Source organism: Rasamsonia byssochlamydoides (assembly GCF_041956645.1).
Source record: "Rasamsonia byssochlamydoides strain NRRL 3658 unplaced genomic scaffold VTN77scaffold_55, whole genome shotgun sequence".
Taxonomy (NCBI): domain Eukaryota; kingdom Fungi; phylum Ascomycota; class Eurotiomycetes; order Eurotiales; family Trichocomaceae; genus Rasamsonia; species Rasamsonia byssochlamydoides.
The window spans coordinates 73,752-90,531 of NW_027192438.1; the positions used below are offsets into that span (position 1 = coordinate 73,752).

General features: G+C 48.3%; 5 protein-coding genes across 5 annotated transcripts; 3 read left to right on the top strand and 2 right to left on the bottom strand.

The window, feature by feature from the left end:
- Positions 1-736: 736 nt before the first annotated feature.
- On the top strand, positions 737-2,925 carry VTN77DRAFT_6965 (uncharacterized protein; the record flags this gene model as incomplete). Its single annotated transcript, XM_069423301.1, has 5 exons — positions 737-1,052; positions 1,108-1,871; positions 1,924-2,246; positions 2,307-2,752; positions 2,810-2,925. 5 exons carry the CDS (start codon positions 737-739, stop codon positions 2,923-2,925), a joined length of 1,965 nt encoding a protein of 654 aa, XP_069275722.1.
- A 2,375-nt stretch (positions 2,926-5,300) lies between these two features.
- VTN77DRAFT_6966 (uncharacterized protein) lies at positions 5,301-5,903 on the bottom strand (the record flags this gene model as incomplete). Its single annotated transcript, XM_069423302.1, has 1 exon — positions 5,301-5,903. One exon carries the CDS (start codon positions 5,901-5,903, stop codon positions 5,301-5,303), a length of 603 nt encoding a protein of 200 aa, XP_069275723.1.
- Positions 5,904-8,609: 2,706 nt separating this feature from the next.
- VTN77DRAFT_6967 (uncharacterized protein) lies at positions 8,610-9,035 on the top strand (the record flags this gene model as incomplete). Its single annotated transcript, XM_069423303.1, has 2 exons — positions 8,610-8,759; positions 8,811-9,035. 2 exons carry the CDS (start codon positions 8,610-8,612, stop codon positions 9,033-9,035), a joined length of 375 nt encoding a protein of 124 aa, XP_069275724.1.
- Positions 9,036-10,297: 1,262 nt separating this feature from the next.
- On the bottom strand, positions 10,298-12,560 carry VTN77DRAFT_6968 (uncharacterized protein; the record flags this gene model as incomplete). The annotated part of the gene is made up of 3 exons (XM_069423304.1): positions 10,298-11,773; positions 11,826-12,385; positions 12,470-12,560. 3 exons carry the CDS (start codon positions 12,558-12,560, stop codon positions 10,298-10,300), a joined length of 2,127 nt encoding a protein of 708 aa, XP_069275725.1.
- Positions 12,561-13,466: 906 nt separating this feature from the next.
- VTN77DRAFT_6969 (uncharacterized protein) lies at positions 13,467-16,780 on the top strand (the record flags this gene model as incomplete). The annotated part of the gene is made up of 3 exons (XM_069423305.1): positions 13,467-13,710; positions 13,773-16,284; positions 16,345-16,780. The coding sequence occupies 3 exons, from the start codon at positions 13,467-13,469 to the stop codon at positions 16,778-16,780; spliced, it is 3,192 nt and encodes a 1,063-aa protein (XP_069275726.1).

Below are 16,780 nucleotides of genomic sequence, written 5' to 3' on the forward strand. Positions count from 1 at the left end.
TATTCAACCACCGAGTAGTATCATTTCAGTGCCTTCTTCTTAGCTAGAAGAATTCGAAGTTATTCGGTTTTGGTATAGAACTCGTACGTGGCCCGATTCAGGGGGTGGACTGGTTCTAGGGTTCGGATCTTAGGGAGTTCGCGAGGGTTCACAGCTGGCAGGATGTGGAGAGCATAGACCAAGTCTGGCATGGCTCCTGCATAGAGAATAATAGTTAACTAGTATCGGATCCCGCTCACTATGGTACAATGCTAGTAACCGCCTGAGCGAGATATAATGAAGGTCTGATTCTTCTAATAGCTATCAAGAATAAGGGGCTATAGTTAGAAACGCAGTCTTGCTGAGTAAGCTCGTATGAGCTCCATCTGAAAACAGTAAAATGAGCGGGCAAAATTAAGGATCGTATCAAGAGAAAAACGATGAGCGCTGAAAATGCTCATATAGCGAAGATAAAGCAATAAAGAGCGGCACGATCTGATTGGTCAGATCATAATAGCGGTAATATACGGCTGACAACTAGTTACCCCGTACACTAACTACGGAGTAGTTAGTTAATAATAGAGCTGTTGATTAGAGATCTGCCGCTAACTAGCCAACAGCTGACGCTAGCCACAATAAACTATTCCATATTTGAACTAGCCACCCGCCCAGTTAGAGCTAAACTGGATTCCCTGACCAGGAGCTTAATCATATCTTATCCGGACTTGACATCGTCCGTACCTTCCCACTTAGTGTCATGTCCTCAAGTTTTGTTGCTACCTGCATAACTAGTTTTGCACAAGACCAATTACACACAATGTCTAGTTGGTCTGAGAGATTTACCAGTTTCTTCTCAACATCAAGTTCATCTCATCGTTTGTCGTCTGTAACGGTTCATGAACATGAAGGGAAGACGGTTCTGATGATGCTCGGACCATGTATGTTTACAAACAAAACAGGACGCTTTAAGTGTCCATGTGAAGCAGGCTCCTCTATGTTGTCCACTCCCGCGGTCGACTTGAACACATTGTGTACAGACTGTGGTCATCCGTTGGCTGAGCATATGGATTACGGTAACAGTATTACTCCCCATGGGCGCATGGAGAGAATCCTGACGTTTATTTCCAGAACCTCCTCGCTTGCCAACTGCATCGGATCATAAGCTTGGAGCAGCTACGTCGTCTGTTTCTCCTCCTTCTCCTACACAGTCGCATTTGGAAGACTATCCTCACATATGCCCTCGATCTGAAACTGTGGAGACACTGGCGCGCGTTCTCGATGAGCATGGGGTCATCCATGTACGAGGCACACCTGCGTCGGGGAAGACCACCCTTGCGAAACTGCTTCATGCCTATCTTCGTGGGACACGCAGAGTCGTCTTCATAACCAGTTGGAGAGATGACGTATCTGCGACAGAGTTCCTAGTGGAGAAGTGTCACAAGCTCGGCTACAATCAGGTTCAACAACTCGATCTCCTGAGTGGCAAAAACAGCGACATCGTCTTCATCATTGATGAGGCACAGGCGACATATGACGATTCTGATCTGTGGTACACTGTGATCAAATCTCGGCTTGGGGAACTCATTGGCCCACGTTTCTGCCTGTTTAGTTCGTATGGCAGTCCAACAATGGGATCCCCTAATTACCCTAAATCGACAACACCACCAATCCTCTCCAGGGAGCAAAGAGTCTCACTAACAGTTCCCCACAACTCAAATGGGCCTGGTATCTGTCTGTTTTACAACTCGCTTGAGTTTAAGGATGTTGTCAACAGATTTTGTCAAATCCCTACCATTGAATTCACCCTTGCTACGGAAGTGCAAGATTATGTTTTATCACTCACGAACGGCCATCCTGGTATGGTCACTGCAGTTCTGACATACATCCACCGCGTATGTACACTATGGCCTTACTTTTTGAGATGGCGTCTTAGTAATTGTATAGTTTTATCGACACAACTTCAAATATTCTAACGTATCGGAAATTACTCTGAACGACATTCGCGATGCATTAGAAGACGACCCTCAATTGTTCGGATTCCTTGAATACCACGTTGCTGGCAGAGCTCTGCCCTCAAGGCAGATGCAACTCGGAATTATTGATCCAGACACTGTCACCGTACTTCTTAATACGTTGCGAGATGGGAGTGTGGAATTCAACCGCCATAACCCAGGGATGGAACGCTGTTTCAGATCAGGGTTTGTGCATACTGAGGAGGTCGGGCCTGGCCAAATGGTCTGTGTTCTGCCCTCTGCTTTACATGCACGGTAAGGGCCCCCTTCTTCGCTTTCCCGTCCATCGTAGTTTCCATGCTAACATAAGGATAGCTTTGTGGAATACTACTATGGCCGATTTGATCCTGTACCGTTCCCGTTTCAAAAATATCCAACCATCCGCGAGCTTTGCTTGAAGGTTTTACAAAGGTTTTCAAAAGAAATGCTATGTAGGACGAGAAGCAGTCAACGGCTTGGCCCATCAGGTCAAGTGCGACCCCCAGAAGCCAGTTTCCAGGATGAGTTCTACCGATGCTACTGGAACGAGGTTGGGCCTGGCATAGGAATCTGCAGTGAGTGGACAGGTACTAGACAGGGCCGTATTGACTTTCAGATTATTGACCCCGGCTGGGGGGTTGAATTATTACGTGACGGAGACCGACTCCAAGATCACTGCAACCGATTTTCCCAGAATGGTGCATACTACTCATGGATCCAGCGGGGCCTACTTAGAGACTGGTTGGTACTCGATTGCAGACATTCGTACCCCCGTACGACATGTAATGCCCCTTTTCTATCTCGACGTTTATGATTTGATAGCTAATGTCTTAAACCAGACCCCGGGCAGCCGCGACTATGGAGGGTCGTTTTCAAGAGTGATTACTCTCTGGTTCATATTCTGGACTGCGATAACCAAGAAGTGGTTCCTGAGTTCTGTTTAGCGAACCAGTAATGACGTAGGTGGATGTGAAGCGGATTTGACAGATTTTGCGACACTCATTGCAGTTACCTTGGTGGTTTTCATCGTTATAGCATTGTTTCAGTACAGTGCTTGCGTTGCCTTCTAATCGGAATGGACGCGGTGTTCAGGAGCTAATAGCTTAGAAATTCGGGTTTATTACTAGATACTAAATATCATGCGGTATCCTTGCTACTACGTAAGTACTCAAGACATTATCAAGGTCTCGTGGATAGCCGCGAATTTCCTCTTCGCCAGACGTTGGCTTGACTGCCGTGACTCTGACTCATAATCCCACTCCAGCAACAACCTCCATGCAGTTTTCTTAGTGTAATAGCTACAGTAATCAGTTGTACTATACAGATTGGACTGAGGCGCTTTCAGCATGCTACGAAGTAGCTCTGGGGTTAACTCTGGGTCCCAGTGAATCGGCCTTAGTGAGTTGAACGTCATGAAATCCGATAGAACGAATGGATTTCGCATTGCTTTCGAGAAATGCCTCCAAGGAGGCACGGGGGACCGTTAGACGGCGCATATCGAGCTGGCGGAGACTCCCTACTCTGTAGGGAAGTAATCTCAATGGGGAGCCATCCCATTCCAAGTGCAAGATCTCGATCTGATCGAGCAACTCCCTGAGAGACTCGGACAACCTGTCGAGATTTGGAATTTCTCCCACGGAAGATGGTAGGGAAGTGCAAACTGGCATAAGCGGATGCTACGCAGGCAAACGCCGTTCTTCCTTGCATCATGAATGGCGCCTGATGCCACTCGAAGGTGGTGTTCGTAAGACCCTTCCTTCAGTGTCATTCCGAGCTCCAGGTACGACTCCAGCCACTCGTCCCCAACAGTCTTGCAAAAAGACATGCGAAGTTCAGCCAACTTCGGAAATTTTCCAAGAGCGGATGATAGCACAGTCAGATCCATGCTGCTGTCTATAATGTTGCGCTGCTCTTTGCACATGCAGCGCACAGCGTCATAAATGACCATTATATGGAGGGCATTCGTCAGGCGGGTATCCCGAGTCATATAAATCTTTTACCTCTTCGACATAGCTGTCAGGAGTATAGATATCAGATTTGAATTGCTCAAAATCCAGGATTCCTATACGAAACTTAATCCAAGCTCATAAGTAAAAGACAAGAAGATGCTTACCAGGCTTAAGAAGTTCCGGGACCACATAAGAGAAAGAAACTACGTGTTGTCGACATCAGACCCGGAAAGACATCAGAGGTCATCGAACCTGGTCTTCGAGAATTCAAATTTGACATTGCGAAAAAAATAAATGGTAGGCATGCTTCTCTCAGCCGTTGGTGACAAGCGACAATCGTTTGATCTCCCAAGACGCGAGAAGATCCACAATCATATTGAGGATCTCTGCGGGGAGAAGGTCTAGACGGGCGTCTCGGCTCTCTGGGTCCATTGCGAAGAAGATTTGCAGGTAGCAAGTACAAATCTTTCTGATTCAACGTGCTGTTCGCACAGGCCCTTCATTGAACTCCCGAGGTCGAACATCCCGTCTAATATACTCCATGGGGGTAATGGGCATTTACGCGTTGGCTTGTCAGTCGAGGTGGCGGAACAAACCTCATTTCAACACTACAGACGAAAAGGGGAAAGAACGAACAGTCACTCAGTCGCATGCTACCAGTGTCTAAAGAGTGGGGTGGGGGTAACAGCTGTGATCTGTGACACCGCTCGTCTGTGAACACACCCGTCACCCCCTGCCGCGCCAAAATTAGAACAATAGAAGTTCAGTTAACCAGTTTACTAACTGACCAACAGGATGCTGACTAACCAGACTGTTGGCATTTCAGATCATCCCTGCATTATGATCTCCATGATTCTCCAAGCTTCTGCTCTCAGTGTTTGAATATGATTAGTGATAGCAGTTATAGGTAAGCCGCTAATCAGCTACACAGATATGAGCTCCAGAGATCCTGGATGCCTTCCATTTTGTATTTCACATTAGCATATTTCCCAGTCAGCTCAAGTAGTAGAAAGAGGCACCACGGGCAGAGCATCTTTGGACGCCGTTGCTTCAAGAGGTCGTAGCAGAAATTCTGCAAAAGTTCAACAGACCCGCGGTAGTGTCTCTCAATCATCGGTTTCGACGCCAATGTGCAGGTCGTTGATGGATATCATAACTCCAGCCTCTGCCCCTCCTCGCCCAAAGAAAAAAAAATAACCCCGTCTTGACCATTCTCTTGCCATATTCAAGCCTGTGTGAGCCATCCCGTCGTGGGAAACGAGTGGATCGGGACAAGGACCCTGGTTGTAGCGAAGATCCGAACGAGGAGCGCCCCTTAGCGGTTGTCTAGACCAGTACAAATGTCTAACAGACGTGTGTTTTGACATGAGAATACACAAGGTTAAAACCCATAGGTTGTTTGAGGGATTGAATAGTGGTCTCTGTAACAAGCGCCTGAGAGTTGCGAAACTTCAAAGTGTCTTTCCATAATTGCAATGCAAAGATCACATGCAAAGTCAGGTACCTGCTTCAAGAGATTGATCCCTAGGGCTCTTGAGATTCTGAGGGTCATCAATTGATCCAGTGCCACATTGATCACCACATCCCGCAGTTCTCGCTCGTGTCGCGGTGTTGACTGATATACTTCCACAACCGCAGGAGGGAAAGACTTATGGTCCAACCGCTGGAGAAGTACCTCCTGAAAATATCTCTTTGCAAGGACCTTCAGCCCATGAATGAGGAGATGGTCGGCAAGAGCATAGATCAGTAGGAAAAGAAGAGGGTCTGAGATCCGGGATGCCTCAGACTGTTCAGCTGACTGGCTAAAGAAGACTTCCGAAGTCTCAGCCATGTTCTCAGCTTCTGGCAAATCTGTCATGTTCGGTATATTTGCAGGCGCTTCCTCCACAGGTGGTTCCTCCACAGGCAGTTCCTCCATAGCGTTGTTAATAGCTACGTTGCCATCATGTTCCATTGACAGCCACGCACTCAGTATCCAATACATCCGTCACAACGTAGTTCAAAGTGTACAAGTATTGTAACATCTTGACCAGAATTGGCTCAACGTCATCCAGTGAAATTACTTGGAATACGACTCCTTCACAATCGTGAGCTTGATGTCAGCTTGTATCCGTGACTCTGTTGTCTGGTATAAATCATACCTGAAATTCACCATTGCATGCTGCATTGAAGAAACCTGAACGAGGGCAAACTATACAGCGGTGCACTGCGAATTTCTCCGTGCCGCAAACGATGGTTAGATCACTGTATTTTGAATTACAGTAAAGGGTATTTGCACTTAAGCATACGAGGAAGACAAAGACAGAGACATTGATAAGTACCTTGCCACAGATATGAGGAGCTCCTCTGCATCTTTATCCCGTGTCTCTGCTTGGACAGGCTGCTTTTCCTGAGCCAGCCGCTTTGACTTTTTCGGCATGATGTCAATATTCAATGAATTGGGTCTTATGGTAAATGATGTCGAGCTAAGCTTAGGGAAGAAAGCACAAAGAAGCAAGAATCGAGGCGTTATTTCATTGCTATCTTGAAGCTTGATTAGCTACTCGAAGAGGAAAGAGGAAGAGAAAAGTGGCGGAGGGTCTAGGGAATGTTGAGAACTGAAGATGAATATGATGCCGGAGATACTATCTAAACTTAGATCATGAGCGGGCAAGAGAAGCTTATTTATGCCCGCCATATCAAAATCTAGAATCATGTAAACAAACGGAGATAATCTGCAAGGGCCAATGAGGTAAATAGAGGAGAATGAAAAGAGAGGGTAACTGCGTATGCGGACTAGTCTCCAACAGTGCTAGTGTCCTAGCCCCGGTCGCTAAGCCCTTTCTGGCAGGCCAGGCCGGCGGCCCGGCTACAACAGTACAGAATAAACTGTAATGGGCGATGCGCCGTGCGCCATTGGCCGTATATTGCGGCTATTGGCCGCAATTAGCAAACAACTGACAGCAAACACTGCTAGCAAAGATTGCTAGACTGTAAAGCTTAGTACGGCCTTAGTCGAGGGGTTATAAGACTATACACTGGCTCGATCCCCTTCTTTTCCTTCTTCTTTCTCCAGCGATATCTATGCTAGTTTTATAGATAGTTTAGCAAATACGGGACCAACCCCGTTTCATAAACAGTGGTTATCTCAGTGTCCCCAGCCTATAGATTGATTTGCCAAGAGATACCACGTGGTAACTGTATAGCGCTAGACCTAATCGGGCAAATTCTATCAGCTTCGTCAATAGTCTGAACACCCACTTTTGCTTTTATTAGGCGACATCGAAACTGCTTTTTTATATCCACCACCACTCGTCGGTAAGGCTTCATAACTAGTATACAGCTGTGATCTTACGTTATGTGTACCGCACTGCATCCTTATGTTCCGCAGATGTCATTTCATACCCAACCGGACAAGATTTGATCAAAGTTGCAGATGTCTGCTGTCCATTATATTTCCGTCTCTAGTACCCCAGCTCTGCCATCTCAGACGACGACCGTATCGGCGTCATCCAGGCCAGACTGTCTCCAGCATCATCATAAGCCCATTCAAAGAAATCGCATCGTCCCACCGCACAAACAAAATGCAGTCCTCGAGGCCATGTCGCGTCCAGTCCAGCAATTTGTAGTCGACTGAGGAAGAGTTCCGGGCAATCACACGCGGGATTACTCAGGTCGATTCCTCGAATGTCTCCGAAGCAGGCAAATTTACTGCAAGACTCGCATCGGTAGTATTGACGCCCAGCGTTGCCGTTCGGATTGTTCGGATTGGCTGTATGCTTGATGGTAACGGCTTTACAGCGCAGACATGTCGGTGAGATCTTGCGAAGAGCGTAGTGGTCGGCTGATGGGTTCATTTCCTTTTCTGGTTCGTTGTTCTTCTTCAATGGAGCTGTGGCTTTTCAGCTGGATTCTAGAATTTGGAGTGTATTAGTAACAAGGCACTCACACTCTCAGCAAAACTTTAGTCTGGTACTCATAGATGTGGAAAGGAATATTGTTTGTTAGAGCTCCTAACTTATTTTAAACGAAGGTTGCAGTATTGGCATCGTTAAAGATGGGAGTCGAGGCAAGAGAATCATATCAAATTATTGTGAAGGGAGTCATCCGGTCACGAGACACCCGACTGTGCCACTGACGAGCATGTTCACGCAGAACATGAATTTTGATTCTGGCTAATAGATGTGGCAGCGTATAACTGGTGCTGGACGGTCATGTTCGCAGAATCTATATACATGATTAATATGTACTGACACCTCCAATTTAACATGTTAATGTGGGAAAGACGCCTACCAGGATAGAGGCGTTCCTCTTCACACTTGGAACAACGACCGGGGATTGATGTCGACCCGAAGGACACCTGCCACTCGTTGAAGTCCTCGCAGACCTAATCAAATCCATGCTGAATTGTACTATGACAGCTCTGTTAAAGCTTAAAAGCTGACATAAGAGTTGTAGCGGAAATTTTTTTCAAACCTACCTTAAGCTGTTGTATACAATGAGATTAACCTGGCTATCAGGAATTATCACAGCTCGAACAAGCTACATATGCTCTCATGCTTTGTGAGGCAACAAAACCTGTGATGTGGCATATCTTGAATGGTGGTTATAAAGATAAAAGATCGCAGGGATTCCTACCTGTGACACTCAGACCAGGTATTTTAATAGATGATGCATTTGCTACTGTATAGCACGCATTGCTGGTGCACAGATGTGCAGTTTTGTGGACGAACGCATGAAATTCCTAAGCCGAATTGCCCTCACTCTGTGGAAGACGGAATGCTTCCACCAAGCGATTGAGGATTGGTTCCATTACTCCAGTCGCACCTTCGATGTTCAAAACTACGAGCGCTATAACAAGGTATATAAAGAATGGGAGAGGACGTGGAGTGTCTTAGAGATTCAACATCAGCTCCAAGACCACGGAGGCAGCTCAAAGGAATGTAAACAGTTTGGAGACATGCCAGAAGAGCCCCAGAAAAGTGACTATTTCCCGAAAGAACCTAGGGCCTGTTCGCTGAGTGAAGTCCTTCCGTGGGTAGCTGGTGTGCTGCACATCAATGGATTGGATGTCCTGGAGAAACAACATAGACGATGTGCTGGAAGGAAACCAAACGACAAAACCCCTATTGCTTAAGGGAGTTGCTAGAAACTGATGACAGTCAGATACTGTGAATGCCCTTTTTTTTTTCTTCTCTTTTCTTTTTGGTGAGATCGTTTGATTGAAACTAAACAGGGGGAGTAAATATTGCGCACCCTATTCAATAAGAGTCCTATTGATTTTCACCAACTAGTTGATTCTGATGACGCAGATTAGCCAGATCTTATGAGAGTTCGATTACATCCTTGGAATTCCAATCATCACATAAAAATTTCAATGACATAATACATCATGACACATCATTTAATGCCGCAATGGGTTTATATATTTCCGCGTATGACTATAGAATATTTAAGGTGCTTGGTCAAAATCACAAATATTCAATATGACTCTCAAATCGCCCTCTATTTTTTTTTTAAAAAAAAAAGGAAGAAAAAGATTCAATGGAACGCAAGTATTGTTAAGTGGTACACATTGATATCCCTCACCTAAGTGCTCGCTGCAAAGGGTCGGCAAAAGATAAAAATACGGAGTCTTAAAAATGAGTCCTTGTCACTCAATGGAACAAGGTGGGAATACATAGATAGCGACTGTTGAGACATCATAAATAAAATTGCCCTGTATGCCAGAGAGCATGCAAATGATACTGTGCCAGGTTCCTGCCCTGCCTGTGCAGGCCAAGACGAGGATGGTTAGCAGGACTCGCAAAACGGCGTCAGGTGTAGCCGTTTCTGGCAGCCGGCTAACCGTCAAATGGAGTAGAGCATTAGGGATGCATTGATAGTAGAGGATAAGGGCAAGGCCTTAGTAGAAGAGAGAGCATGCAGGAGTGGAGGGCGAGCTGAGGGGAGCAGGGTTTTAGCAGGGAAGCAAAGCAGCGGGCACTTAGTCAGAAAACGGCAATCAACAAGATGCATTTTCGCATGACACTACCTAGATAAATAAAAACGAACGCAGACCTAATAATAACACACATTTAGCTTCATTTCATAAACTCCCCCATATTTGCGCCTGCCTGCCTGCCTGCCAGTTAAGAAGAAATCACCACGGTACATAGATTCTTTGATCTATCGATCGATCGAGACATTCTGATTCTGTGCGGCACTTTCTTCTCTGTTTTTCTTTTTTTGTGAGGCCCCCTTGTCCAATCAATCTTACCCTTGGCATAGTTATATTTGTACAACTCATGAATCAATCAGAAGAAAAGAAATGTTTTGAAACGCACTTTGGCGGGGACCTTGCGTGGTTGAAGAAAAAAAATAAAAAGTCACGAAAACTCATCATAACCTTTCCCTTCCCTACAGGTCAAGAGTCCTGTAATCTGCACCAGGCTCTGCACTCAGCGGTTGGACACCGTTCCTTGCATCGGCATTCCGAGGCTGGAACTGGAAACGGTTGTCGAGACCCGTGGTAGCGGCCCCCGAGAGCAACCCGTTGAGCTCCTCGCCCGGGCCTTTTAGGCTCGCCGCCTGCAATGCGTCCTGAACTTCCTTGACCCTCTTCTTGAACGCCATTCGGTCGAGGAAGAGTTGCTGTCGGGCCTGCTCAAGCTCTCTCCGCTCCGCCTCGATGATTTCTTCCATCTCGTTAAACTGAGCCAGCTTGATTTCAAACTTCTGAAGTGTGACGTTGACGGCTGCGTTGACCAAACGGGTCATCTCTCGTTCTTCATGTGATGCAAGCGCTCCAGCACGAGCTGCGGAAGCGCCAAGCGCAATCGTCGCGAGCGACGCACGCTTCTCAGACGCTGAACCCGTTGCCGCAGCCCCCGCTGCAGCTCCAGAATCTCCCTCACGAGCACTATCAATGTCCATCGAATCCTCGGATTTCATCCCTTCTCCTTCCTTTCCTTTGCCTTTGTCCCGGGATTTATCTGCTCTGTCAAGTTGACTCCTGAGTTCCCGTCGAATCTCTTCAACCGAACGTCCTGCCGCTGCCGCTGCCACCGCCGGTTCGGCCATCTGCGCCAGGAAGGCGACTACCGACAGGACCGGGTTGTCAAGCTGACTGATCGGTTCTCGTCCCCCAAGTGCCCGCATAGTCGCATCGTTAGTGCCTGGGATATCTTCAAGATATTTATCCTCAATCTCCAGCTGGAGGAATTTCATGACACATTCCTCCTTCGTCCTAGTTCCAACGTGATTGGCGATCTGCTGCCAGTCGTCGTCGAAGTTCTCCAACCCTTCCAGGAGCAACACGAGTTCTGAATCAGACCATGGTGCATCTTTATCAGGAATGTTCGTGTATTGCTTCTCCTCCAGCTTAACAAAGTCTGAAGCGTTGTGGCTGGATGGCATCCTGCCTTGCAGGAAGCAGTTGGGACACAAGTCATATTTCGTGTCCGGAGCGTTAGGGTTAGACGAGACAGGAGCGGATTTCGCGTAATGGAAACGCAGACGAGTGCAATCAATACCACAAGAAAAGCAATTGAAGGTCTTCCGGGGTTCTCGAATCGCACTCTCCATCGCTTTCGTCGAAGCATCTCCGTTTGTAGCAGCGGTTTCTCCATTCGTCTGCTTTTCCTTATCCTCGGCCGGTGTGATCTCTTTTCCTTTGTCATCGTAGATATTACGGCGGATCTCGAGATTCAGGTCCGCTTTACTGGCAGGAGTTGCAGAAGCTGCACGATCGGTCGCTGCTAATGGCTTTCCAGGAGTTACGACATGGTTAGGTCCAGGTTGGAACGGGTGCAACCCCCGAGGGGTATCCGCGATGACGCGGAAATGACCGGTGAAGGGAGGCCCGATGTTCGACGGGCGTGTTTGAGGATCAACCTACAACAATGGGTCAGCCAAAACTCATCACACGCGATGTAGCCGCACTTACCTGATAGTTGATCAAACCCCATTGCTCGAGGAAGGAGTGGACTCGCATGATAGCGCATACATCTCCAGCGAGATTGCGCCGGCAAGCAGTCACCGTCAGATACTCAACCGGGTTAAGGCGATAGGTATTGATCATGAAATCTCGGTAATCTTTGTAGACTGCAGGCGTCTTGCTTCGGTTGCGGCCGTTGAAAAACTCCGCCATTGCCTTCTTCTCGATGGGGTGAATTGAGTGCATATCAAACCATGTCGAATAACTGGGAAGAATGATAGCATGGGTCTGGTTTACGAGATGAGAGCGCGCAGAAGCCTCGAGTGACGACTTTGCCTGCGCCGACTGCTCATCAGTAGCTCCATCCGCTGTTTGCTGTGCGCCCTCCGCATTCTCCCCTGTGGCGCCATTCTCCTTCCTCGTATCGGCCTCCGTGCCGCCCATTTCCTCATCCTCGGGCTCTGCGTCTTCAACCTGAGGTCTCGGAGATGCAGGAGCATCCATGGGGTTATCTGAAACACCCGAATTCTCGCTCTTCTTTACAGGAGATGACTGGCCTGATTGCGATGCTGTAAAAAAATAGTCACCAGACATGTTAGCACACATACACACACGTCTCTGGACAGCACCAGTTCATCCAAGGGAGAACGCACCGTTGCCGGACTCACCAGCGACATCTTGAGCAGCTACAGGAGCCTGGCTATCATCGCCAGCTCCACTCGAAACGACAGGCTTCTCATCCATACTGGCGCGTCGAGGTTGAGATGGATCTTTGGTCACGGACGATGGTTTCGAAGCAGGCGCCTTGTCCGTCTGCCGAGACGACAACGCTCCTTACAAGGACAAGGCGCGTGTGCACTCTAGAAGGCACCGCAACTGGGGGTGCAATATTAGTTGGCGCCCGGGAGACACGCAATCAAGCTCGAGGAGACGCTCTGAGATGGAAACTGGAATCGACGTGGCCGATGGTCTTCGTCGGTCGCGAACACGAACGGGATGGTTGCGATGCTTCTCCTGCAAACTCGCGCGGCGGCTTAGCCTCATTCATGTCCGTGGCGCTTACCAGATCTGGGTACTTGTTCGCCACAACGCCAAGCCCACCAGCCACACTAGCCATGTAGATTACGTAATCCATACCACAAACATTCCGTAGTACTGCACAGGATCAGGGTCCAGGGCCACTATTGTTCATTCATCTGAAGTTATGATGTCTTTATACAGAGTACGGAGTAGATGATATTTATTCAATACATTTATTTCCGATTTGCTGCTTGAATTTTACATAGATGATGCGCAACGATTACAGAAAAAGAATCTATAAGGCTCAACATCTTCAATGGTGAAAAGCTTCCATAATGAAGACATCAATAGATGTCCTTTATTTCTTCTGACATGTGTGTGCCTTGGCTTTCAGTACCTTCACAGAATCACAACCTAGGACGGCTCTAGATCCTTTGCTGATTAATATTGTCCAAATGAGGTAATTTCACGTAAATATGGGGTCCATCCCTATCGAGCCTAGCGCCTCTACGCGTCCAACGCGTGGTCGCGTCCAGACGCTAGACTGACAACCCCGACGATTGATGATACAACCAGTCTCCAAGGTTTGGCCGGGTTATCGGTGATGACAATTGGGATCTAGTTCTTTTGATGGCGGATAATTCGCCTCCGCCAGTGCCATCCTCTTTTGACCCTGCTTGGTATCTCCATTCAGAACCGCCGGATAGCGTGCAACACATTGAGCCGGAGTCTGAGTCCTTCGCCGACGACATCGAGGCATTCTATCTCCAACGTCAAGAGACTGCCGACGAAAATCGTCGCAAGGGAATTGTGATCCAACATCGTGCTTGGAATCTCTCTGACGTTTTTCGAAGCGACGACGATATACAACCTGGTATGCAAGTCGCGTCTGTAGACATTATATAGCCCGTGAAATGACCATCTAACACTATCTAGTTACTCCAACCAAGTCTCGGAATCTACAACCAAACAAAAATCTTTCTATTCTCGGATCAGATTCCCTCATACCGTCGACGCCCCCAATTGCGACGATGCCGTTCATGTCCTCTCCAGTTGTCTTTCCCCCGAACTCGTCTCCACCGACGGAGGTCCAGAAAAGAAAGCTCGAAGACCCAGCAATATCGAACGAGTCGAAAAGGCCGAAGACAATTGGTGGATTTATTGAGGACGACGATGACGAAGATGAACTCGATGCCCTGCGAGAAGCACACATGCAGAGCGAGTTTGCGCTTTTACAGGAAATACCGACAAACCAACATACAAGGACCTCTGCTGTGCCCCCACCTTTGCAACCTCAACCCTCCCAGGCCTCTGGCCCCGACCTTAATTCGATAATTCCGTCGTCCGATGTCCCTCCTCCCTCCTGTTACACGAGAGATACCATCCACATCAAGACATGCTCCGGGAAAGTGCATAGTGTGCAGACCAGAGAAGTCTCCTCTCCAGTTACGTATGAGAGGCTTGTCGCAAGTCGTTCAACGACTGCTCCTGGGAGAGCTCAAAGAAGTTACTATGGCATCGAGATACACAAGCTTCTAGATGAGGTTGCAAAGGAAACTAAGCGCAACTCTTCCTTGCGAACATCTAATCGCCCAGCGATACAACCATCAATCGAGACACCGCTTCCAGATCGACATGGGAAAAAGGCGTGTAATTCCATGTGGACAGAGAAGTACCGTGCCCGCAAGTTCGCCGATCTCATTGGCGACGAGCGAACACACAGGTTAGTCCTACGATGGCTCAAGGGATGGGACCCCATCGTCTTTCCTGGTTTAGCCAAGCAGAAGCAGCCAAAACAAGGGAGCGAAGATAGTGAATGGTCTCATCGAAAGATTCTATTGTTGACCGGGCCCCCAGGCCTTGGGAAGACGACCTTAGCTCATGTCTGTGCTAGACAAGCGGGCTACGAGGTCCTGGAGATCAATGCTAGCGATGATAGAAGCAAGGATGTCGTCAAAGGCCGGATTAGAGACGCGGTGGGCACTGAAAATGTGAAAATCGTGAACGTCGAGGCCGACGGGAAGAAGCTTCGCAAGGCGGGCCGTCCTGTGTGTGTAGTGGTGGATGAAGTTGACGGTGTTGTCAGTGGATCTGGGACAGGCGGAGAAGGAGGTTTCATCAAAGCGTTAATTGATCTCGTTCTGCTGGATCAGAAAAACTCAAGTCGAAGCGGCGGCCAGAGCTCTACGACCGGACGAAAAAGGAAAGGCGATAATTTTCGGTTGTTACGCCCCATCATTCTCATATGCAACGACATTTATCATCCCAGTTTGCGGCCGCTCCGAACCTCAAACGTCGCCGAGATCATTCACGTACGACAAGTCCCCCTGGAAAATGTAGTCCAACGGGTGAAAACCATACTGGAAAGAGAGGGGATTGCTTACGATGGTGACGGCGTGAGGAGACTCTGCGAAGCAACTTGGGGCTTGAACAGCAGGAAGGACCGAGGGTCAGCCAACCGCGCAACTGGGGAAGGAGATATACGAAGTGTTCTGGTTGCAGCCGAATGGGTAGCTCATAAACTCAGAGCTACTTCTTCCTCCTCAGCTCCCCGACTGACCAAAATGTGGTTGGAACAGAACATATTGGATGGTTCTCAACAAGATGGGTCTGCCAGAGGTCTCGGGAGGGGAGGAGTCCGTGAAATCGTTGATCGCGTCTTCATGGATGGCGCAGGCTTTCCAGATGCCCCAGTGGGTGCTGAATCTTTCCAGGATCCGTTTGACAGGGACCAACGGAAGACTCCTGTAGGAGTTGCGGACCTCCGGAAGCGCCATGCTATTAACCGACTGCGAGAAATGGTTGACACCAGCGGCGAGTACGACCGTTGCATTACGGAATGCTTTACCGTTTACCCGACCCAGACCTATCAGGACGATACGTTTTTATCAAAACCCAATGCGGCTTATGAGTGGCTTCATTTTCATGACATGATATCCTCGAGGGTATTCTCGAACCAAGACTGGGAGTTGAACTCGTATCTCAGCCAGTCGGTGGTGGCATTTCACCACCTTTTCGCCGGTGCTTCAAAGGAGAAAGGCAGCAAGGACAAGAATGACCTTGACGAAGATGAGAATGAGGACGAACATCCTTTCTCGGGACCGAGGGCAGATTTCGCGGCATTTGAGGCTCACAAACAAAATCGTTCGATTCTCACCGGCTTTCAAGCCTCGTTTTCGGCCTCTCTGTTGAGACTTTTCCGCTCCACGGACTGCGTGGCCACTGAGCTCATCCCTAATGTGGTACGAATGCTATCACCTGATGTGAAACCAGTTGTCGTCAGGGGCAGTGGAGAACAGAAGAGTGTGGCCAGTGTTCGAAAGGAGAGTGAACGTGCCTTGATACGTTCCGCAGTTAGAGTTATGAGCGGACTGGGCGTGACGTTTGAAAAAGCGCGAGTGGAGAACGAAGGTGGTGCCCACGGCGGGTGGGTCTACAGAATGGAACCGTAAGTATCTCCTGACGGCAAACACCAGCGTACACGACTGACATTGTTTGCATGACAAAGACCTCTTGATGCATTGATCAGCTTCTCGAAGATCAAGGGCAGCGCACTTGACACTGGTGGCTCCGGGCCAGTGCGTTATGCGGTCCGCCAAGTTCTGGACCAGGAGTACCGCAAAGAGACAATGAAAAAGCAGTCCGAAGCGTCTCAGTCGAAATACAGCGACTCATCATCGGGCAAGAAGAAGAAAGGCAATAGCGATGAGGATAAGGAGAATGATTCTGCGTCGAAGTCCTCGAAGGATGGCCACGGTGTCAAACGCGATTTCTTCGGGAGAATCATCAACGAAGCGTCTGTAAAAGAACCCGGTGACTGTACGCAAAAGAGAAGATCCGACGCGCAGAAGCCGGAGAGAAGAGTCTGGGTTACGTTCCACGAGGGCTTCTCCAATGCTGTTCGTAAGCCGATTTCCATGAGCGAGTTGCTGGCTGAACTGTGA